General features: G+C 39.6%; 3 protein-coding genes and 2 long non-coding RNA genes across 17 annotated transcripts; 4 read left to right on the forward strand and 1 right to left on the reverse strand.

Moving 5' to 3' along the window:
- The first annotated feature begins 410 nt into the window (after window positions 1-410).
- On the forward strand, window positions 411-6,232 carry lama (phospholipase B domain containing lamina ancestor). The gene is made up of 7 exons (XM_033465731.2): window positions 411-635; window positions 3,175-3,443; window positions 3,727-3,876; window positions 3,991-4,237; window positions 4,312-4,559; window positions 4,792-5,032; window positions 5,324-6,232. The coding sequence occupies exons 2-7, from the start codon at window positions 3,334-3,336 to the stop codon at window positions 5,975-5,977; spliced, it is 1,650 nt and encodes a 549-aa protein (XP_033321622.2). The 5' UTR covers window positions 411-635; window positions 3,175-3,333; the 3' UTR covers window positions 5,978-6,232.
- Window positions 6,233-6,375: 143 nt separating this feature from the next.
- On the forward strand, window positions 6,376-7,707 carry LOC143260562 (uncharacterized). The gene is made up of 2 exons (XR_013034843.1): window positions 6,376-7,413; window positions 7,540-7,707. It is a non-coding gene; the product is annotated as an uncharacterized LOC143260562 (long non-coding RNA).
- Window positions 7,697-12,533, forward strand: LOC117217886 (DNA excision repair protein ERCC-6). 2 transcript variants are annotated; one of them, XM_033465729.2, is made up of 13 exons: window positions 7,697-8,212; window positions 8,281-8,346; window positions 8,434-8,563; window positions 8,644-8,796; window positions 8,885-9,012; window positions 9,277-9,431; window positions 9,535-9,849; window positions 9,937-10,131; window positions 10,202-10,351; window positions 10,421-10,531; window positions 10,610-10,813; window positions 10,906-11,776; window positions 11,860-12,533. In XM_033465729.2, the coding sequence occupies exons 1-13, from the start codon at window positions 7,834-7,836 to the stop codon at window positions 12,036-12,038; spliced, it is 3,036 nt and encodes a 1,011-aa protein (XP_033321620.2). In that variant the 5' UTR covers window positions 7,697-7,833; the 3' UTR covers window positions 12,039-12,533. The 2 variants fall into 2 exon arrangements, with proteins under 2 accessions (XP_033321620.2, XP_033321619.2); XM_033465728.2 differs by having other exon boundaries at window positions 7,811-8,212; window positions 10,906-11,772; window positions 11,860-11,990.
- LOC117217885 (uncharacterized) lies at window positions 8,824-16,804 on the reverse strand. 10 transcript variants are annotated; one of them, XR_013033470.1, is made up of 8 exons: window positions 16,635-16,804; window positions 14,829-15,008; window positions 14,331-14,701; window positions 13,526-14,249; window positions 13,230-13,439; window positions 12,865-13,144; window positions 12,365-12,466; window positions 8,824-8,997 (listed from the first exon to the last, which is right to left on the reverse strand). XR_013033470.1 is itself a non-coding variant. In XM_076522245.1 (6 exons), the coding sequence occupies exons 1-6, from the start codon at window positions 16,655-16,657 to the stop codon at window positions 8,954-8,956; spliced, it is 1,488 nt and encodes a 495-aa protein (XP_076378360.1). In that variant the 5' UTR covers window positions 16,658-16,804; the 3' UTR covers window positions 8,824-8,953. The 10 variants fall into 10 exon arrangements, 7 of the variants coding, with proteins under 7 accessions (XP_076378360.1, XP_076378181.1, XP_076378294.1 ...); XR_013033465.1 differs by having other exon boundaries at window positions 12,365-13,144; XR_013033468.1 differs by lacking the exon at window positions 8,824-8,997 and having other exon boundaries at window positions 12,248-12,466.
- Window positions 16,785-18,303, forward strand: LOC143260578 (uncharacterized). 3 transcript variants are annotated; one of them, XR_013034868.1, is made up of 5 exons: window positions 16,785-16,892; window positions 16,951-17,121; window positions 17,185-17,321; window positions 17,395-17,520; window positions 17,600-18,303. It is a non-coding gene; the product is annotated as an uncharacterized LOC143260578 (long non-coding RNA). The 3 variants fall into 3 exon arrangements; XR_013034856.1 differs by having other exon boundaries at window positions 16,808-17,121; window positions 17,171-17,321; XR_013034855.1 differs by having other exon boundaries at window positions 16,813-17,121.
- The last annotated feature ends 5,498 nt before the right edge of the window (window positions 18,304-23,801 follow it).

Consider the following 23,801-nt stretch of genomic DNA (forward strand, 5'->3'; position numbering starts at 1 on the left):
ACTGCAATGGAATATACAAACGATTGTTGGATAAAAAATAAGCGAAGCAGGGGAAGCCTGTTTTTTATTCGTGTCCTAAAGGGTTGGGTACGATCGTTGGTACAGACAACGTATCGGAGCACACGGGCTTCGATCTATCGCGTTACAAATTCTATGGGCTCTATAAGATCCTATACGTATATATGTACCTAGATTTTATAGACTCTGCCACGACTGTACCTAGGATGTATGTATACCTAGCCGCTTATAATGTCCTGTACGCATAGTCGCGATTCGTCACTGGCGACTACTGGCGACTACTGGCGACTGCAGGCGACTGCCGACGACGTCGACGTCACGATAAAGGACAACGATGCTGGTTGGCGAGAACGTAGCATGGAAAGGGAAGGTGCAACGATGTGACCGCGCGAGATCGTTCCGTTCGGCGTGGCTCGGTACAACGTGCCGTGCCCGTGCCAGTCGGGAAACAGCATTGTACCAAGTGCCGCGTCTCAATTTCAGTAGGAGCAACTGGGCCACGTCTCCACGGTAAACACGCTACAAAAACTCACATCAAAGGAATGTAATCTCCATACGAATGACCGATCTTCTGCCCGTGTACGACGCTTTCCAATACCAACTACTATTTGGCTACGGTGAGTAACGGTGCGTGTGTGCGTGCGCGCGCGCGTGTGTGTGTGTGTGTGTTGTGTGTGGCGTCTCTCGATGACAAACGAGAAACGAGGAACGAGCCATCGAACTCCGATGCGGAACGGCGCGAAGTCGCGTCTAGCGATCACCGCGTTCTCGGTTATTCTTTTCATTGGATGCTTTGTCGTTCTATTTACACGTTTTCGAACGGAAGCGTGTAAACCACAGAATCCGATCTACACCATTTTGTCGAAACGTCGTTTCCATTTTGATTTTTATGCTCGATCAAATTGATCGCGAATCGTCGGGGTCTCTCGTTACATGCTTCGATAGAAGATCGGTCGAGCCAACGAGGGAATACATTTTTAATACATCGAGCCTTTAAGTACGAAATTCCATACGCTTTGCTCTATGTATAATTTCACTCGGAAATCTATGCGTCTCGTACTCGATGCGATATTAATATTTAATCAGCGGCGAAAAGACGGGAGAGATCGCGATGCATTTGCGTCTGCTGGATCAAGCGAAATCACGTGGTGCACTTCCGATACAAGTAATTAGGTATTTAGAGCTGTCGCGTGTTTCTCAACGTATACGTACCGCGATATTTCAACAAGATTGGTACATTTATTTTCTAGTTTTTTCTCGTGCAAGACATTTTCGTTGTGTGTGTGTGTTCATTGTATATCGTATTATCGTACTTTCCAAGTACTTCGGCTTAATAACTTTGGATTTCTACGCGATTTAATCGACAAATAGTTTAATTTACAAATAGTTTACAAAAGTAATAACACGAAGCTAATACGAATAGGTTAATCGAGACATCGTTCCCCTCGCTGCAAAATCACGCCCGAACAAAACGATCGCTTTCCGGTCTTACGGAAACGTGAAATCGAACCGACTCTCGTTACTTTAATTTGTATTTTTGTTCTTGTTAAATGTAATTTTTTGAATTCTATAGACCTCATCGTCGATAATAACAACGATAAGCACTTTTCAAGAAAGCGGATTTCGAACGACGCGTTATCTTTTCGACAACGTTTCCATACTCCGATGCGAGCGCGTTCCACGAAGTCTTTCGTTTTTTCCGCAATAATTTGCTTCAGGTATAACAAACCCTCGACGATAACAAACTCGTTGCGAAAAGTGCAACGCGCTTCCGCGAATTTCTATGGAAAGTGTTGTCCCTTGATGTCACAAGCCACAACTGTGGGATGGTATTTTTAGGTTGTCGCCAGACACATTACGCCCAGTCTATTCTTATAGCACCGTGAGATGAGAACACGTTGAAATTTCTTTTCCTTTTCCTTTTTTTCTTTCTTTTCTGTTCTTTTCTTTTGTTTTCATTCTTTCGACAAGAGCAACACAGAGTAAATTCTTGAAATACTCGACAACCGAAACCCGGAAAAACAATTGCTCCAAATCGTCGTTCGTTCGACAGCTAACCGTCTTTAAATTTTCAACCTTGAAATAGTCAATGATTTAGCACTGCTAAAATTAAACAGAGTTACAAATCGAATGTTCTCTTCGAACATCGTCGTTGACTGCGATCGATATTCGGCATACATATTTATGTAAATATCGCATTCGTTTTTACAACGCGTTCCTTTTTTTAATCGAATCTTCGAGGCACTGCATGTCCGAGAATTTGTATTTTAGCACGTACTTCGTAATCTCAGGTGCATACAGGCCTAAGTCTGCGCGACACGTCTTGAACGGCATTCGACGACAATTTTTTCAATTAACGCTTTACAAATGGCATACGATTGCTCAATTTATTATCGGTAAATAGACGATAATTGAAGGAGCTAATCGCATGTAATTGTAAACACCAATGGAAAAGCTGTGACCCGTTCGTCCGTCAGCGTATCGTTTGACTTTTCTATCGTTGGTGGTGATGGCGACGGCGATGGCGCGAGTAACGAATAGTAGCGAATAGTTTCCCGATAGAGAGATTTTCCTCGAGTCAGGAATTTGTTTTAGCATCGATAGCGACATAGCGGATAAATTATTCGGCGATACGAGTGTAATCGCGGCTGTCAAATATCGTCGCTGACAAGAATCCGACCTTCGCCTTCGCCTCCGTTCCCGGTCGGCTGTTCGTCGACGATAGCCTATAAACTAACGTTGGACGATGGATGATAGACGATTTCACCGATCCGTCTCGTTCCTATGCAGAGAGCGGTTTAAGGCTGCTACATATGCGTGTACGTATAGGTTCGAAAGCGCCGCGCCGGTACGGAAATCAGGTGTTGGCAGTGTCAACCCGATCGGAGCAAGATCGAGCTTGATTTTTCATTGATACGCGCACTCGATTCGTCCTTGACTCGTTCAACGATCCAAGGCACGCTGGACCGTCGTTGTGTTCGAATCGAAACGAGATGAATCGAGCCGAATCGAAACGACCCGCGGCAGAGTGGACGAGGTCGAGTGCAACTCGAATCGAAACCTTCGAGCGACGGATTTGGAACGAGAACATCTCGATACAAATCGTATAAAATATATACAGCCGTTCGTTAATTATCGTTCGTTTGATCGTTTCAGTGACCACGGGAGAAGTTCGCACCGGCGTTTTTTCGAGCGCCCGAAGAGGTCGAAGACCAGGCTTCTGTAATCGATGGGTTGAGAACGAGAAATTCGTGCTTTCTAGCTTTTTCTTTCTCACGTTGTAACCAAGGTGTGTGTATAGCTTACCGATGAGCCATGCTGAAGGTAGTAGGAGCCTCCTGGCTGCAGACACGTATCTCCACCTACATCCTCGTCGCCGTTGCTCTCCTGGGAATTGGAGCGATAATACTCGGCGAGTTTGGACAGTAAGCATTGCTTCGTAATTGCCCGAATCGGTAGCGATCGTGTCGCTGATCGCGAGCCGCGACCGGGTAGCCGGGTACACAATAACCCGTTCGGTAGTATCTTCTTGTATTCCTGCTCTCGGGTCAATTCAAGAGTTTATTCACAAAGTGGCACCTATACCTTGCCTCGAACGATTTTCCCGAACCAATAACGCGACGCTTTATTACCCTCCGCTTCGTTACCGAAACAAAAGACCAACGAAATACGATAACGATGTTTCTGTATCTTACTCCCCTTCGATAGCGTTGAACAAGATGGCACTTATTCGGCTACCGTGTCGTGGAATCGAAAAGGTGGCTACCGCATCGACTTCTGGGGCCAAGGCAACGATTTAACCGCAGTGCCGTTGCACGCTGCCCGTGCTTATTATAAAACTGGAATTTTCGAACACGGGTGAGTCTAAATCGCGACAACGACGAAATATTGTCCGTCCTAACGGCTCGACCGTTGCAACGAATAGCAATAAATAAATAAATAAATAAATAAACGGCGACGATAATGTTTTAGGTGGTCCTACATCGAAATTGAAACGTCTTCGAAGTACCCGGATACCGTACAGGCCTACGCCGCCGGTCTATTGGAAGGCAGCCTGACTTGGCAATTGATCCATCATCATTGGTACAACACCGTCAGGGCGGCATGCGAGGAAAAATTTGCCGAGTGCCGAAAGTTGTCGCAATACCTTCGGGAAAATACCATCATGATTCGCCAACGCGTCGAACTGTTGAGCTCCACGGATCCTTTTTGGCATATGGTACGCGTAGATTTTCAACCGTACACCACGATTCGGTATACGTGTTAAAGTTAACGCTGCTGTTATTCCTACAGATACGATTATTTTACATGCAATTGGACGGTTTGGAAGCTGGCTGGAAGTTCGCCGTACGCAGAAGCCGCGTGTCCGTATCGTTGGATTCCGACGATTTTCTTTGGCTCGCCCTGGCTTCCGACATGCCCGGTTTCCAGCGGCTGTACAACATATCGAACCTACCCCTGAGCTCTATGATCTACTTGAAATCATTACCGCGGGACAAGTCGGAACCGTTGATCGCGATCGGTCACAACACTGCTACCTCGTAAGTAATAAATGATTCGACTCGCAAATACGCGTCTCTTTGTTTCCCGATCGAAACGATAAATCTTCTCTATGTTCATGCGGCAAGGACAACGTCGAACATCGTGGGAACAACTGTGTGATACACGATACATACGTATACGTATACTATACGAAGAACGTTTCGTCTCCTTCGACCGTACGATCTTCTTAGCTATTTCATTTAATCGCTGTTCAATCTGTTTTACCCGCAGCTACGCCAAAATGTTGAAACTGTTGAAGAAATACACGTTCGGATATCACATGTTGCCTGCCACGAAAACTGCCGCACCAACACCTTCGCGATCGATCGTAATGTCATCTTATCCTGGAGCTTTGTCGTCCGGCGACGAGTTTTATTCGATGCATGGCCAAGACCGTAAATTTGTTGTGACCGGGACATCTCTTTTGGCGACAAACTACGGCAAATGGAGCTTCTTGTACCCAGCGGATCATGTATGACTAATAATTACCAGACTGCGGATTTTATCATGGACCGTTTACGATCACGTTTATACACTAGCTGCTCCATACGTAGCTGCTATATCGATACGACGGTACACGTATCTATGTATGTATGTTTCGAACGTAGACAAATGTAGACAAATTCAAAGAGTTCGAAACTGTTTGAGATAGAAAGAACGAATCCACGTAAAGATCTGCAGTCGAATTATTATCTTACTACTCGACGATTCTTCCGAATTGTACGACGATCGATGATGATCGAGCGATGATAATGTGTTTCAGGTGATGCTATCGGCGAGATTAATGGCGGCGCATCGTTTAGCAACGAGCGGGCAATCGTGGTTCGAATGTATATCTCATCAAAACGGGGGAGCTTCCGCGTTCCAGTGGGTCATCTATGAACCGAGTTCTTCGGTCATGCTGTTGGTGGAGCAGCTACCGAGCTTGACCGTCGCTATGAATTATACCGAGGAGTTCAAGGTAGCCGGTTACCTATCTTACACCGGTATATCGAATTTCCCGGATGTCAACGACATCGTACGACCCGTCGGAAAGGATATAAACGACGACTGGAACGATCATTTCGCGCGTTTACAAAAGAACATCAGCTCGTACGAGCAATTTCGTAACACGATGCGTGGATGCAGCCAGGATGATTGCGCTACCGAGACACAAAATTCCAAACTCGATCCACTGCAGGAATTAGTGTACCGCGGCGATTTGGAAATTGAGCCGGTACCATACGGTATCGTAGATAGCAAAATTTTAACCGTCGACAGCGACGGTCATGAAGCTTTCGAAACAATTGCAGGACCAACGACGCAACGATCGAGACCACCTTTCAAATGGTCGGAAAAGTTTCCTAATATTTCACACATGGGACACCCGGATTGTTTCGCTTTCGAAAGCGTCACTCACAGATGGGTATGGGTCTAAATATTCTTGTCGTTTAGTTCTACATTCCCCATCGTTTCGAAAGCAATCTTTTCTGGAAATATTACAACATTTTAACGCGTAAAGATTACATTCTGTCCACTTCCTGCGGTGAATCACAATTTCCTTCGAATGAAATTTCAAACAATTACGTTTGTACATACATATTCGTTATATACATATTTTTATATAAGATAAGCTGGCTCTTATGTTAGCCACCCTTGGTGACATTTCATGAAATAAAAGAAAAATCATATACATATGTGTACGATTGTCTCGAACTATTTCCTTTCATTCCCGTAATATATTTATCGTTAGACATGCATACTAAGAACAGATATGTCTACAGGTGTACATACATACATACATACATACATATAATTCAATTACCCGTTACATTTACCGAGGGGAGAGCTAGTAGCTTCCACGCGTGCTGAAAATTCCATCGAAATCGGCTATAAACAATTAAACATCTCAAAAATCATGGTTTTCTCCCGATTTATCTACACTTTCGACCAATGACTGATAGAAATCTGCAGGTTTTAAAATCTTTCAACGCTTGTAACTCGACTCCGCGCTTACCAATTTCGATGAGAAATTCTCTCAGCATGCATATAAGTTATCATAGTAGTTATAAGATCTACAACAGCGTACTTTTTAAATTTTCGTCATGGACTCGGATAAAAAAGCTGAAAATGCAGCGTTTTCTAATTCTTCTATCGTGCCAACAAATCTTCGCGTAGCGCGTATAGTTTGAGCGTTTGTGCACTCTAGCATGTAACCCCTGCATACCTCCTCTTGTAAATACAGTAATAGGACCTACTCATGTACGATTTTCTTATTCCCTAAGCTGGCGTACACATTCCCACCACTTTACTGCACATCCAATTCACAATGGATCCTGTTTCAGCAGTGAATTGTCAGCCAATCGGAACAACAAAATTTCTATGTGGACCCTCGCTAACGAATCAAGCTCGAGTGTGCAGGAGTGGGATCTGATCCTGATAATCTTGCAATATAAAAACTGTAGTACATAATATGTATAATATATTTGTAAATAAAAAGAGAGAAGTGCCAACGTCGCTTTTAACTCAGCAATTGGAACATTATGATTGTATGTACATATTCTTTTTCAAAGTCGCGTTGCGACAACGAAACTGGATTCAATTTGTAATTTGAAGGAAGATGTTGCATGGTAAGTGTGTACAACGTTGTTGTACATAATACATAATAACTTTTGCACCATTGAATACGTTGTCACGCCGTCGGTGAAACGAATATTTTCGAATAAGAATGCATATGTCGGAACGCATTGCTTAGTGTTCGTTAATCCTTTTAACGGGACCCATATATGCGTACACACAATCATGGAGAACGATGATCAAGATTTTGAAAAAGCTAACGACACAAATGACAATGAAATTCAAAATGTCTCGAAGGTTAGGAGTTGTACACCAACATCTCTGTGTTTATGTTACCAGTGCATACTTTTCTTTCAATTTTCTTATCACTGTCAGAGCCGCCACGCTCTCGTTCTATATTTCACTATTGCCGAATGATTTTAGGTTTTGTCCATCAGAACTGAACAAAGTATTATTTTTAAAGCAACAAAAGAAATTGAAAGTATCGTGAAAGCAAATTTGCAAAGATGCGATACTAATGTACCACGTTTGGGAGAATCGGAGAAATTAAATGTAAACAAAAACAATGAGACCAATGTAGATAATTTGTGACAAGCGGAACTGCAGAAACAAGTTTTGTCTGGAGACATAACTCCGTTTCAAGCAATCTCGAACCGATCTGACTCTTTGAAAACTAAAGAGTACGTAGAGAGGTTTAAAGTAATGTAATTCGATGTAATGCTCGATCTTGACAAGTACTTGCGGCAACAAGCCGAGCTTGCCAAACAGAGAAAAGAATTAAAAGGAAAGACAAAAACATCTAATAACGTCGATCGAACGGTTCCCTTAAAAAACTTAAAGCTATCCAATGTTAACTCCAAGGAATGCAAATTTGGGGAGCAGCTCAAATCCAAAACTGTTAAGAGAAAATTAGACTTGAAAGCTACAAAAGCCAAAGATTTCAATCAAAGTTATAATTGCGCAGATAGAACGAACGATGTAAAGGAAAAGAATTGTACAGATGAATTTGTTGCAAATATAGATAATGCTGACCCTGCGGATATAAAATGTGACTCCGATAGCGAGTATGTTCCGAGTGATGAACAGATCGAATCGGGTAAATATGAAATCAAGGAAAAGACCTGTACATGTTGAAATTCTTAATATTTGAGATTTCATTTCCAGAAGACGAATCGGGACCATCTCGAAAGAAGAAGAAAACAGCCGCAAAGTCTACCCAAAGAAACAAGGGTTCGTATTTTGTATTATAAAATGTATATTATTTTTGTATTATAAAATGTAATAAGTGTATCTATTGACGCGAATATTATATTTTAGTTTTGGACGACGGAGACGAACAAATATACAGGCAAAGGGTTGAAGAAAATGGACATGCAAGATCGGAACCGTTGCACGAGATAGATAATTTATTTAAAGTTCCACAATCTATATGGAAAAGATTATACAAGTATTGCGCGAAACCAACCTTCAAGTAAAATACCTGTCAAATGTTAAAGCTCTTACTTGAATTCTTCCAATTATTTTCAGATATCAAAGAGTATCTGTACAATGGTTATGGGAACTTCATTGTCGTGATCTAGGAGGTTTATTAGGAGACGAAATGGGACTGGGAAAAACTGTACAAATTATTGCATTTCTTGCAGGCTTGGATTGTAGCGAATTACTTTCCGATGGTGGAAGGTAAACATAAATAAGCATTACACAAGCTATCACTGTCACACTTTATCGTTTACAATATTAGTAACGTGCAATGCGCCCTTCTTAATAGATTTCGAGGATTAGGACCCAGCATAATTGTCTGCCCAGCTACATTGATGGAACAATGGGTAAAGCATTTTCATGAATGGTGGCCTATTTTGAGGGTAGTTGTTTTACACCAATCTGGAACGTACAACGGTCTGTTGAAATTACAAACAAAATCAAACGTGATCTTAGTACTCTAATTTGTATACGGTTGTTTCACTAACCCTGTTTCAAAGCAACATCTTCGTTAACGTTAACGATAAGATCAAGACGAATCAAATCACTTGTAATACGATCACCTTTAGGCGATCTTGAGTGTTCACGCGAGAGTATCATTGACAGAGATATTGCTTTGTAACAGAGCCAGTGGAAACACCGTCCCCCCAATCTAATACATAATGAGTACCCTTATTATAGGTGACTTGGGATATCTAATACATTCCTTGAAATCCGGTGGCATTTTGATTACCTCTTATTCCGGAATACTCAACCATAAAGATTTACTTGCAGCTAATCAATGGCACTATTTGATTCTCGACGAAGGGCACAAAATAAGAAATCCACAGGCAAAAGTACTTTAGACCGAATTCGTAGCTAGATCGAATTTCCACAATTCTAATGAACATTCTAATTTCAAAAGGAAACGTCCGAATTATGATCTATGATGATTTTCAGGTCAGTAAAGCGGTAAAAGAATTCTCTACTCCGCATCGTCTGTTACTAACTGGCAGTCCAATGCAGAACTCTCTGAAAGAATTGTGGTCCCTTTTTGACTTCATTTTACCAGGCAAGTTAGGTACTTTACCCGCATTTGTAGAACACTGCGTCAGCCCGATAACACGAGGAGGATACGTAAACGCTAGTCCTCTTCAAGAGGCTACCGCGCTTCAAATTGCTACGATGCTCAAAGATGCAATTACACCGTATGTGCTTAGAAGAACAAAAAACGATGTTCAACATCATGTGACATTACCAGAAAAAAATGAGCAGGTATCTGCTGCATCGGATGAACGCAAATAAATAATACTATCGTGATTCTATTCAGAGATATTAAGAATACAATATTATATACTCAAGGTATTATTCTGCAGTCTAACGGAGGAACAGAAGAAATTGTACAAAAGCTACTTAAGCTCCGAGGATGTCTCCTTTATTTTACATGAAAAAAATCACGCGGAGGGCGGTAGATACAAAGCTCGATTACTAATAGCGTTGTCAGCGCTCAGAAAAATATGTAATCACCCTGATCTGTTCTTATTTTCGAGCCCGATCGTAAGACCTTAATGTTATACTATTGAAATCTCTTAACGAACGCTGTATAAAATGAAACACATATTTATAGGAATCCGATGAAGAGGTTGACTCATCGGAGGAATCGTTGAGGAAATTCGGCTGTTGGAGACGTTCTGGAAAAATGACTGTGGTTCGATCGCTTCTTAAAATTTGGAAAAAACAGAATCACAGAGTACTACTGTTCACCCAAGGAAGACAAGTATTGCAAAATTTTATTCGACAAAAGACTGGTATATCGAAACTGTTGTCTTATTCATTTTATTTATAGATGATGCACGTATTAGAGTCTTTGGTACAAAACGACGAATATAAATATTTGAGAATGGATGGAACTACTCCCATGTCGCAGCGGCAAGAAACAATCAGTTTATTTAACAATGTATGTACGTACGTACGTTAATGAAACGCGCGTGTAATATTTTTACCCTTCCTTTCCGTTTCTTTTACTCGATTTTAGGATTCATCGTACTTTATATTTTTATTGACTACTCGTGTTGGAGGATTAGGCGTGAATTTAACTGGTGCGGATCGAGTTATTATTTACGATCCTGACTGGAATCCAGCAACAGATGCTCAAGCAAGAGAACGCGCTTGGAGAATAGGACAAAATAAAAGAGTCACTATCTACAGACTTATTACAGCCGGTACTATAGAGGAAAAGGTAAGGTAATGGAAGTTTGAAAGTGTTGTCCGACCACTTTTGGAGTTGTTGGCTTCTTTAAAGTGATTCTATTCTCGTCTTCGTGTGTTTAGATATACCACCGACAAATATACAAGCTACTTCTTTCCAATAAAGTTTTGGAAGACCCTCGTCAACGAAGACTATTTAAAACTTCCGACTTGGTCGAGCTCTTTAATTTGAACGAGTCCATTGACGGACATTCGAGCGAATCCGATCAGTTGTTTCGAGAATCGAAATTAACACCAACAATCGCTAAATTTTCAACAAGTAAGATTGAAAAAATGCGAAAATTGGCAGCTACCCTTAGTAAAAGTATAACACAAAAAACCATTAATTCTGTATCTATAACGCGTAGCATCGCTGCATCAGAGAACAATTGTGTTCAAAATAATAATAATAATGACAATGACCAAGTTGATTTGACAAATGATAATCGCTTACTTAATGATAGTGCAATAGTAAAGAATATTGTAACTGGAAGTCAATTTCATGAACAAAAAGATGAAATTAATACTATAGGTATTAACGAAGACACTGTATCGACAACGAACGATACAACAGATTGTAATGCCAACAAACGAAATCAAATAAACCGTATAGATCCTGATACTCGATCAGTCTTGGTAGAAAGTGAAACAACTGTGCCAAGTTCTTCAGCCAATGATAGCAATACAGTTAAAGCTTCGGTAACATCCGATAAACAAAACAAGACGATTTCTTTGAAAAATAGCGGAGATGCGAAATTAAAAACAAGTAGATCTCATCGTAAACACAATCGCAAGAATAAAAGTTTTTCAACAAAAGACAGTGAGGTATCTGCCATGTTTGAAGGAGAACGTGTCTCACACTTGATCGGCCGTCGCCTTGGACGGTCCGATGACAATAAAATTAAATCGTCCCAAGATGACCAGTATGTGCTGGAAAAATTGTTCGCTAAAGCAAGTAATTAGATTTTTTATGGTACTTTGAATATTAAATAATAATAATATTTTAAGCAATAATAAATTGCATGGAATATTTTTTAGATGTTACATCTGCTTTTCAACATGAATCAGTTCTGTCGAATTCAGTGTACAATACGAGTAACAATCCAATTCAACGTTTAGCTCGAGAAACTGCTCAAGAGAGTATGGATAATATACGCAAATCTCGGAAATGGTGTTCGAGACCCACGTGGGATTCTTCACTCTCAATCGATGACTGATTATTTGTTACCGCATATAAGTCATATGTAGTATAGTTAGCATTTCAATTCTAATGAAATTTTTCGTCAAAGGTCGAGTCTCTTTTTTTTTATTTTTTTTACTTATTTTATAATCTTCAATTTACCGATCAGTACAAGTAACTAAATAAGAAAACATTTTGTTTTATAAGTATTCCATGTATGATTATAATCAAAATTAATACAAGGTATTTAGATTTTATGATATATGTATATTTTTCCTTTTTTTTTGTAATTCGAAAAACAATATAACTACATGGAAAGTAATTATTTAAGCACAGAACTATTTTTCTACGTTTGATACTTACCAGTCACTTCAATGATTCAGTAGAGGTAACTTTCAGTAATGGTATTTTATTTAAAATAGTTTTCTTTAGGCGAGATAGCGTAAATATCTCGGATACAGTTAGCTTGAACAATAAATAAGAATACAATGAAAAAGTAGTAATATATAAATAAATTGATAATGAAAATAAATCCTTGTTCGATTGTTTAAATTACTTAATGTACATGTAATGTAATAATTTAAATTACGTTTTGTATTTTTCTTTTTTTTTTTTTTTTTTTTTTTTTTTTAAATATACAAAATTATATTCCGTCGTTACGTATTTTGTTCAACAAAGTAATAATTATGGAAATAAATGTCGTAGAAAATTTTGTCAAAACATCTTTCATGAGAATGTTTGGCGCGCTCGTGTAAAGAATAAGCATATAATACGTAAATGTGTATGTTTGTACAATATACAAGAAAAAAGTACTTTTTTCTAATAATGAACTGTTTTCACAAGAGAAGTTTATAGAACTTAACTGTACAAAATTTCCACCGGTGTACCATTACATTCTATTTTCATCTGTTGCTTACTATAAATTGAATTTCCCATATCTAGTGCCTTAAAAATTGTTCAAGCGTGGGCCCTGTTCTGCCTAAAGGATCTTCCGGAAACATGACTATGTCACCAACAAAAGTTGGAGCCATTAATCGATTTATAATCGTATCGCGCCATTCTGGCTTTTCTTTGTACAGATCTCTGAACTGATCCGAGGAAATTACGATACCTTTGCATATTGTTGCATACTGTATTATGTATCTTAAAGAAAATGAATAACAACACATTAGATACGTAAAAAAGTTAAATGTACGCGAGCACAGATTGTAAGATACGTGCAACCTACCGATCATCGTAAGGAGTTATCCATTTTCCAGCTATATATCTACTGGGTGTAAAAACTACTATACCTTCTGTATACCATTCTTCGAGCAGTGGACAATTTATCGACCTTCTATATTGAGGTACAAACACTTTTACCAGGTGTCCTCTACCTCTGAAGTAATTAATAACTATCATTAACCCAATTTCTGAAAATGTTTTGCCATTTGTATGTCTGAAAAGTGACGAAAGAGCAATATTATTCATTAATACGAATATATCCATCGGTATTCAAAAGAACTGGAAAACAAATTGCCTTACGCCATAGCTACATTATTCCCATCGATAACAATCTCTCTCAAACCAGTCAATGGAAATGTTATACGTCCTCGTAGTACAGTATTTAATGACACATCGTTCGTAGCCACAGTTTGCGTACTCGATGTACCGGGTTGCGTATCTTCCGAATATAACTCGGATGACTTTTGTTCTAATTTTGACAATATCGTAGAAAACGATTTCCGTCTTTCCGTCGTCACTATAACTTCTATATTTTTTGCACAGTGTGGCAGTTTCAGACCTTTCTTGTTGAAAAGTAAATCATTATCGTGTATATGCGCTTCTCTTTCATTATTATTTTTTATCGTCTTTTTCTTTTTCTTTTTGGTTATCAAACAGTGAAGATTTTTTGGATCTGGATTGAAGTCTATCATAAAAAGTCTATTATCTTCGTCTAGATTTATAGTTTTCTCAGCTTCGTTTTCCTCATCTGTAATTTCTTTTACAACTAATTCATTGCTTTCTTCTTCCTCGTTTACCATTGCTGCTTCACCTTCCTTTCTTTTCTGGTTACCAGTTTCTTCATGTTTCTCTTCTCTCTCCAAACTATCTTCCCTATCTTTTCCAAAATTTACCAGTCCTTCTTCCATCGTTCCTTCGTCGACGATGGTACCATCTTTGGTTGGAATACCTGACAAAGCTACATTTTTAGACGACCACACTACAACAACATCGTCTGTACTCTGATTTACAGAATCCAATGGCACTGAAGAAACAAAAATTCAGATAAAAATGCAAACCCCAGTTAGTAGTTATATACACATAATGTACATTGTACTTCTTTTACCTCTGTTTTCATCATCTACCTCGACCGCTGCTATATCAGAATCTTCGTTATCCGATAGAAAAATAGATTTTCTTTTTTTCGAGCATACAAGAACATGGGACTTTTTGCGTTTTAAAGGTCGATTTGTATTGTTGTTGTCTAACTTTTTCAAAAATCTCTTTTCAGTCTGTCCCTTGTCTTTGCAAACATGTTTGTCCGTTGCATCGATACTTTCACATTCGTTATCGCTTAATACAATTATACTGTCTTGGCACAAACTATTAAGTTCATTGTTGGAGAAAAGCCTGTTTTTACTTTTGTTAATTTGTTGATTGGCTACGGTAGAATTTAACTTTTCTTGCATTTTTATTCGTTCTTCCCATCGTTTGCCACTAGAATTATAAAAAATCATTTGTGATACACATTAATATCATAATCCAAGGCCAATACTTAACTTTGAAAACATTTTGAACCTAAAACATCTACATATCATTATATATTGCTAAAATTATCGAATACCTTAACTGAATATGTCTTAGAGGACTCTCGTAAAATGTTTTCCTTTTAATCTTTTTAGCTTTCTCCTGGTTTAACCGGAGGTTTTGTTTTTGTTTATTTGAATCAGATAGGGTCTCACAAATTATTACCGAATCATTTAAATCACTCATTGTTCTCAGACATTTGTTCTCCTCGAAGAGTCTCAATACAAAAACACATATAAATTAAATGGACACCAAAATAATTCGCAACGATTCGTTATTGTATGTCGCGAATTGCTAATAAACTGAAAAGTTGTTTTCTTATTTGAATTAAGTAGAGAAAAGAGTATATTTTACAAAACAAATTGAAAACATACAAGAAAAGTAAATTCTTGATATCATGAATACATATCGAGTATTCACATATTTGATGTGACGTTCATCAATTATTGCAAAACTTTCTATAGATGAAAAAGTAATCGCATTTCGTCGACATAACTTGCGTTGTAAATATTGTTAATCACAATTATATGTAAACATGTGATGCAACGCAGATGATACGCATATAGTTCAAACAACACTGAAGTCCGCGGTAATTGAGGTTTTTCTTTTTCTTACGAAACGTGTATTCAACTATAATTACGCGACACAAAACATCATTTACAATTTTTCTTTAATTGTCCATTATTGATCTATAATTGCTCTTAATTGTTCCTCTTTGTAGTCTTCCAAAAATTTCCAAAAATCTTTTTTCGGACGACTAGATTTTCATAAAAGACTGCCGAACATCTAGAGAGAGAGAGAGAGAGAGAGAGAGAGAGAGAGAGAGAGAGAGAGAGAGAGAGAGAGAGAGAGAGAGAGAGAGAGAGAGAGAGAGAGAGAGAGAGAGAGAGAGAGAGAGAGAGAGAGAGAGAGAGAGTGGAAGAGAGAGACTCGAATTCTGGTCGACCTGTCACATTCTACTAGATACGGATTGGCTGATGTTTTACTCCACTCATTTTTCTAAGTGCATACTTTTTAAGGGGCCTAACACATGATTTTAGGCAAGACTATTCGGGATGAAAAAGAAACTCAATTTTTTTTTTTTTTTGCGTTTGTTAAGCAAGACCATTTCGATTTGTTTGTGGATTTTTGAAAACAAAAATAACGATAATTATAGAGGAACGAATGTTAGTATAACTTTTCAATTTTATATTACAGTGCAAATTTTCATTAAAAAAAAAAAGGAAGGTTTGTTTGCAAGATAAGATAAGATAATGTAATAAAGATAGGTTGGAAGAAGAATATCTAGTGCAAAAATTTAGTTTGAAAAGACATATTAAGGAATTAAAAATTTGTATCTCTAATACATTAGTTTGTTTTTCATAGTGGAATTATCTTCATCCTCCGATTCTAAGATTATTCTTTTGTTTATATTCATGGGTCTTATTTCTGTGTAAATTTATTTAAAATAAAATAAAATAAATATTCTCAATTGTCATAAAATAATATTGATCTACTATTTCTTCTTACCTATATCACTATCCGATGTGAATATGAAATTATCCATTGTTGGAGGAAAATAAAATAAGTAACCTAAAATAGTAACAATTGTGAAGCCACCGGTGGCCACTAACCCGCCACCTGTATATTGGAAATTGGACTTGTACCACTTTCATAATCAATGGTTACGCAATTTCTTTTACCGGCCTCATGTTTCTTGTGTCAAGTTCATAATTCTCTACATTCGTTTGAAATAACCGTTATCGATGCGAAACGTTGAACGTTAAACGTATCGGGGGATTCGAGTATGCGAGTTTGCAAAATGAATTCGAGGTGTCGATCTGTACAGGAGAACTATATTTACTCGACAGACGGTGTTTGCCCCATCTAGCGGGAAAACGCTGAAACCGGTAGCCAAAATTTATCGCCGATAATTTGGCTGACAGTTTGAGCCTTTTGTCACTGCATCGATTGGCGCTGTACGGGTATCGGAACGGAGCTTCATCTTTTCTTCGACAGAGGCGCCACATGCAGCGTGTACTGCAGGATAACCAAAAAACAATAATTATGGCGATTCATTAATAATAACGATATAATATAGCAAAGACGTTAAAAAAAGCAGGTAAAGAGGACGTAATTCTAAAGAGTTATCCTATTTACAGGTATACTTGTTATATTAGGTCGAACAGACAGTACAGAAGGACTTCTGACTATCGATACATAAATATTATTGTTTAATTTTTGTACCGTAATCTATGATGAGAGACGTAATAAAACTATGAATTTAAAGTATAAACCATTAAGATATAAGAATATAAATTTATTAAGAGGGGTCGCTGGAGTGCTGGACGGTGAGTAAAGTATCGTCAAGCAGAAAACAGTAAATTGGTTGATTTCTAGAATGCTAATTTCAGGTTCCAGCCTCTATAATTACAAGACTTGCCATAGCGGAGATTTTTTTTGTAAAGATTACGGAATTTTCGCGTTGGACGAACCAAGAAGAAGTTTAGATGAATAAAAATGCTGACAGTTTAGGAAATGCATTAGCCAGGTATGTTGCAATGATTAATATTAAGATGAGTTTAATCGAATAGATGAATGGTGAAGGTTGTTTTGTATTACAGATTGGTGAAATTGCGATCAGAATGTGAGATGTTTTTTTTTGAACTGGTGAGAATTAACTGGTTAAAACTGGCTGAATGAAGTGAAAATGAAGATAGTTTTGATGAACTATTTCTAAAGAAGAATAAGTATGCGTATGATAAATGTTTGTGAATATAAATGTGATTTGAAAGGTATGGTATGATTATAGTTTTCTGAATTCCGCAGTGGACGCACGACAATTGGACGGTGTGAAGTGGATGATGCGAAGCGAATGATGCGAAGGAAGATTTATGGTTGAAAGTTGAAAGATGGGAAGAAAGTAGGGTAGACTTTGCATAAATAAGAAAAAGAAAAAGATGTATCGGGGAGACTTGTAGGGAAGAAGACACTGGAGCTAGTTTCTGTAAGAATAAATATGGAGCGTTTGTTTTGAAAGCGGTGCAAGTCCAGTTTGTTTGGTTTGGATAAAATTGAATGTTGGCAGATGTTGTTCCATCGTGAAGGAACAAACACGAGGAGTTTTTGCGAGCAGTTATGACACGGACGTGACCAGGGTTGGCGTCCAGATTGTCTGGACGTCGTTTCCAATAGCCGGACATATGATATGTCCAAGAATCCAAGAACTGCTTCTATGGTGGTAAAAGGTGTTTGAAAAATGGTGTAAATTATTTAGTTGATTAAAATGTATGATTTGTTTAATAAATAAATGTATTTTTTTTGGAAGAAAGACAAGGAAAGATTTTGATTACTTTTCGGTTGACTTAATAAATTTGTATTGCTAGGTTATAATGGGTTACTTTGAATTGAAAATTCCTAGTTTGATTACATCTCCGATTCTAGATACGTGTTTGTATAAATTGTAAGAGGATATAATTGATGTATTTGATATGATGCACACACATTTGATTATTATATAGTTTAATAGCTAATTAGTATTATCATTAATACCTCCTCCCAAACGTCATCTCAAGCCGCGCAATGACAAGATTTAAGGGGGGGGGGGGGTGTCACAAGGCGCGGGGAGGGGGGGGGGGTCGCCGAGCGAGGGGGGAGGGGGGGGGGGTCGCCGCGCATGCGGCGTTGTGGGGGGGGTTTCACGCGAAAAACGCGCGCTGGGGGGGCGCCGCAAGGGGCATGGGGGGGCGCGCCGCGCAAAGGCGAGGGGAATGGGGGGCGCGCCGCGCGAAAGGCAAGGGGAATGGGGGGCGCGCCGCGCGAAATGGCGAGGGCGGAGGGGGGGCGCGCCGCGCGAGGCTCGTGGGGTGAAGAGAAACGCGCGAGGGTCGTGGGGTGGGGAGAAACGCGCGCAAAATGCACTCCTTGATTCTTCTATATCACAGTTCGTTATTCTTTTGTTTATATTCATGGGTCTTATTTCTATGTAAATTTATTGAAAATAAAATAAATATTCTCAATTGTCATAACATTGATTTACTATTTCTTCTTACCTATATCACGATCCGATGTGAATATGAAATTATCCATTGTTGGAGGAAAATAAAATAAGTAACCTAAAATAGTAACAATTGTGAAGCCACCGGTGGCCACTAACCCGCCACCTGTCTATGGAAATTGGAATTGTACCACTTTCATAATCAATGGTTACGCAATTTCTTTTATCGGCCTTATGTTCCTTGTGTCAAGTTCATAATTCTCTACATTCGTTTGAAATAACCGTTATCGATGCTGTGTTGGGGCGTCACAGCGTCGTCAGTAATAGCGACGAATTATGACGCTATATATGTGGACGGTATAAAATAAAGACTGCCATCCCTCCAACGCACCTCCAATATTCGTCGATTGGCCCTGCCCGATTTTTTTGTGGCAATAGTCATTCAGCGAGTCCGTTCCAAAGTACACGTCCGCATCGCCCCGGCAAAGGCAGGAAAGTTCCTCCAGGCATCACCGTCATAATACAATGTCAGGCTGACCCTTCGGAACTTTTCCTTCTTTATGACTCGTCCCGGCCATCGAGGCCGAGAGAAGCGAAGTCCCAAAAACCTAAGCTCAAAAAATAGCCGGCTAGGCACGTCCGTGTCATAAAGACATTAGTGCTGTGCACTAACAGATGCGAAACGTTGAACGTAAAATGTATCGGATGTTTCGAGTATGCGAGTTTGCAAAATGAATTCGAGGTGTTGATCTGTACAAGGAGAACTTTATTTACTCGACAGTGTGGCGGTTTGCTTGGTATTATGTTCTCTTAAACTGGATTCTCTGAGAACTGGGGACGATGGCTTTTCGGTAATAAAGGAAACAGTTAATTTGGCTAACTTGTAACGTGTTTTATTTAACTTTATGCGTACGTCTTTAGACTGTTTGTACGTCTTTACTCTCGGGAGGTTGCTATTAGACTGTACGTCTGTACTCTCGGGAGGTTGCTATTAGACTGTACCTCTACACTCTTGGGAGATTGCTATTAGACTGTGAGAGAGTCCAGTGGTTTGCGTAGCAACAGCTAGTTACTAAGTTGTAGGTGGCGCTGTGTGCCGCTTGTACGGGCGTACGCCACAACAGACGGTGTTTGCCCCCCATCTAGCGGAAAAACGCAGAAACCGCTAGCCAAAATCTATCGCCGATAATTTGGCTAACAGTTTGAGCCTTTTGTCACTGCATCGATTGGCGCTGTACGGATATCGGAACGGAGCTTCATCTTTTCTTCGACAGAAGCGCCACATGCAGCGTGCACTGCAGGATAATTCAAAAACATTAATTACAGCGATTAATTAATAATAATAACGATATAATACAGCAAAGACGTTAAGAAAAAAAAAAAAAGTAAAGTTGGTAAAGAGGACGTAATTCTAAACAGTTATCCTATTTACAGGTATACTTGTTATATTAGGTCGAACAGACAATAATAATATTAGGGAGTGTTGAAAAAAAAGGAAATTTTAGCCTCGAACAAAAATTAATCTATAGTTTACTTAGTACTAAGATACTAAGATATCGGTTTACATTTTTTCGTCGGTTCCGTCAGCGGGCAACGACGGTGATGTAAACTGTATATAATAGATACCGCGAGACATCATCACCGGTACCATTAGATACACATCGTGCCCTGACTGTTTGGGGATCCCAGCGTCACGTATACAATGTGAAACGCGACAAATAAACGTCTCTGATTGGTGGATAAGACGAACCCAAGAAGGATATAAAAGAAGCGTCTTTTTCTTACCGGACTCTCAGTAGAGTTTGGTTGCTCGATCGTTTTCGCCCATATACCTTCTCTCAATAAAGGAATAAAAAAAATAAAGTCTTTTTAAGAAAAGAATTAGAATCATATTCATTTTCATTCCATAATCCCAACAGGGAGGATAGACAGTACAGAAGGACTTCCGACTATCGATACATAAATATTGTTTCGTTGTATGACGGAACCCCTATAAATCAAGCGAGAAAAAATGTTGTCCTCGAGTCAAACATTATTTACCATCCACGTTCGTCCCTGGGAAGAGGAAAATTGCCAGATGTGGATAACCCAGGGACCGAAGGCCCTAGGAAATAGCGTATTTTGGACGAAGCAATCGAAATGCCAAAACACCCGTAGTAAGCAATTTCGTTGAAAGCCATTTCCGTCTTCTATTCAAGTATTTCTTTTATGATCCACAGTTGGTCACCAAATGTCATTCCTAGTCGTTTTTTTTTTTTTTTACGATATGCATGTTCCACCGAGAAGAGGCATTTTCGGGATCATTGTTTGTTACGGCTTATCCTTGGGACACTCGGATTCCTTCGCGGGCGTCACCCGAGGGCACGAGCACTACCTGCGGGTGACCCTTAGTTTGGGGCGGTCACTTTCCTAATTTTGCAATCCAATCAGTCAGGGCGACCGTTTCCCTTCCTCACTCCTCGCAAGAATTGAACAATCCACGAATTCGACTGTCTCAAATTTAAAACACACCCACACCGAATTTACCTCCAAGAACACACAACACACAACAGTCATTCTACCATCAACCCGCACACGGAATAGTCTACTCTCTAAAAATTATACTCTGTATCGATGTGAAGTTGAATGTTCAAATATATTCCAAGTTAAAGAAAAGAAACTCAGCTTATTATTATCCCTAGCATCTTGAAAAGTCGTAGGGAACCGCGAATATCAAATACGCGGAAAAACAAATATTTTTAGTTATGAGTTGTGTTCTTGTAAATAACTGGTGCGTGCGGTGTAATTACTAACTTTATTGGATAAGTTGCGTAGAATCACTTTCGGGTAGCGTGACGTCGTAGCATGAGAGGTATGAGGAGTATCAGAGGTATGAGAGGTATGAGGAGTATCAGAGGTATGAGAACGAGCGTCTCACTGCTGCTCTTTTTATATTATCCTGTTTGCCCCCGGCAAGGGCTCTGGACACCCCTGATTGGTTGACCCGCGAATGGGTTTTCCCAATCAGCGTTGTCCATCTCCTTCTCACCGCGTTGTCCCTTACGCCCTGAGCGCGTCCTGTTTTTTTTTTTTTTTTTTTTTTTTTTGGGGGGGGGGACCGCGTGGTGATCGGAGTGGGGTGCGTTTTTTTTTTTTTTTTTTTTTTTTTTTTTTTTTTTTTTACCGAGAAGTAATGAAAATAATAATCCCCTTAAAATTTTTTAGCACTGAAGGGAAGGTTAGCGAATCGGAGAGCGTGTTTGAGGTTACTATTAATGCAGTTTATTGAATTGTTATCGATGAGCGCGGGCGCGACTAGCGCGGTGTCGTAGGACTAGCAACTTAGGACAGACTGAGCTTTTGGAGTTGCGCGTTTGTCTCTTTTATACTGGAAGAGAAGAAAAGAATAGATGGGCTTTCGTAGGAAAGGAGAAAGTTGGGAAAGTCCCGCGTCGGTCGAGGTGTCCAGATGTGAGGAGAATTGCTTTATTAGGGGTGCGTGATTTTTAGGGAATTTTGAGCATTAGGAACGGTACTTGTTTTATTGCTAGCGGCCGCGCTCAGGTAGAGGGATGCGACGCTACAATTTGTCCAAATAAATCTACCTTAGAACGTCTGAAGAATATTTCGAAATTTGTCGGACCCGAAATAATAAAGAATTTAACCGTGACGGCCGTTTTAATTTTCTAGTGTGCATGACACCTCGTGTATAACATGTGAATTTGTTTTTTTTTTTTTTTTTTTTTTAAGCAAGGTGGACAGTGAAGATTAACAAAGTACGCAAATATTTTTACGTACAAAGTACGTAAATATAATTTACGTACTTTGCTAATCTTCACTGTCCACCTTGCTTAAAAAAAAACAAATTCACATGTTATACACGAGGTGTCATGCACACTAGAAAATTAAAACGGCCGTCACGGTTAAATTCTTTATTATTTCGGGTCCGACAAATTTCGAAATATTCTTCAGACGTTCTAAAGGAAAGGTGAACAGCGTCTTTCTTAAAAATATCACTGTTACGTAGTAAAAAAGAAAAAAAAAAAAAAAAAAAAATAATCCCGAAAGTTTTCGCTTCGTGATTTGTTCAATACTTCGAACGCGGCTCGAGTCCGTCCCGACCATCTGTCAAAGCCTCGTGCTGCGTACTCTCTTTCGCGGACTCTCTCTCTCTCTCGCACCGTCACCTCTCATTGGTTAGTGTTTTTCGTTAATAACTCGTAAACAAAGCCACGGATTGCATTTTCGCAAAGGAAAAAGTTACTTCAAATGACCTCAGCTACCTCTCATTTTCAGTTGTTAAAGTAATTGTGGAACACCCTGTATAGTACAATTTATTTCTTCAAGTAATGTGAAGTTAATTTATGAGAACCCTGTTTTTTTTTTTTTTTTTTTTTTTTTCAAGATGCTGATAATATTTGGATAAACGACGATGGATGTGTAGCGTTAATGTTACAATATTGAAAGGTTACATATTCCGGGAATAAATGTGCGCCGTAATTTTTCGGAAAGAGAGGAGGGTACGAATGTCCGCAGAGTGTAACACGATACGGAGGGCAGTGTTTCGTTTAGGTTTCGCAGAACTCCTCGAGCCGCTTGACATTGTCCGAAATTAAGAACGCGAGAGGGAGTGAGACAGCGAATGAGAGTGAGAAAGAGGGAGAAACGGGAGGCATTTGTCACCAAGGCAAGGCAAGTTGGTTATGCGGGGCTACTGGCCAGAATCCTCCCCAATAACCGGGGCGGGGGCTACTGGGCTCGACTGCTCTATTATAGGGTGGTCGAGTCGGTGGTTCTCTACGCGGCCCCTGCTTGGGCGCACGTGGCGTCGAGGTGTGGCAATGACAAGGTCATTAACGCGGTCCAACGTGCGATCCTGGCACGTGTAGCCAGGTCGTACAGGACCGTGTCCCTCGACGCCGTTTGCGTCCTGGCGGGGTGCCGCCCCTGGTGTTGGTGGCGGAGGAGAGGCTGCGAGTTTTCCGCAGACTGTCCGTCCTCGACAGGGGCTCGGCGGGCTTCGTGTCGGAAGCTGTGCGGGTGAAGGCTCAGGAA

Source organism: Megalopta genalis, chromosome 1 (assembly GCF_051020955.1).
Source record: "Megalopta genalis isolate 19385.01 chromosome 1, iyMegGena1_principal, whole genome shotgun sequence".
Lineage (NCBI taxonomy): Eukaryota > Metazoa > Arthropoda > Insecta > Hymenoptera > Halictidae > Megalopta > Megalopta genalis.

Bases quoted from the DNA above. Each gene is read 5' to 3' on its own strand.
- lama (XM_033465731.2), top strand. From the start codon at position 3,334: ATGCTGAAGGTAGTAGGAGCCTCCTGGCTGCAGACACGTATCTCCACC. The intron at 3,444-3,726 runs GTAAGCATTGCT...CCCCTTCGATAG, and splicing joins ATACTCGGCGAGTTTGGACA to CGTTGAACAAGATGGCACTT. The intron at 4,238-4,311 runs GTACGCGTAGAT...TTATTCCTACAG, and splicing joins CGGATCCTTTTTGGCATATG to ATACGATTATTTTACATGCA.
- LOC117217886 (XM_033465729.2), top strand. From the start codon at position 7,834: ATGCTCGATCTTGACAAGTACTTGCGGCAACAAGCCGAGCTTGCCAAA. The intron at 9,013-9,276 runs GTCTGTTGAAAT...CCCTTATTATAG, and splicing joins CCAATCTGGAACGTACAACG to GTGACTTGGGATATCTAATA. The intron at 9,850-9,936 runs GTATCTGCTGCA...TATATACTCAAG, and splicing joins TACCAGAAAAAAATGAGCAG to GTATTATTCTGCAGTCTAAC.
- LOC117217885 (XM_076522066.1), bottom strand. From the start codon at position 16,657: ATGGGGCAAACACCGTCTGTCGA. The intron at 14,250-14,330 runs GTAAAAGAAGTA...TTGTTTCTTCAG, and splicing joins GGTAGATGATGAAAACAGAG to TGCCATTGGATTCTGTAAAT. The intron at 13,440-13,525 runs GTAAGGCAATTT...GTCACTTTTCAG, and splicing joins GGGAATAATGTAGCTATGGC to ACATACAAATGGCAAAACAT.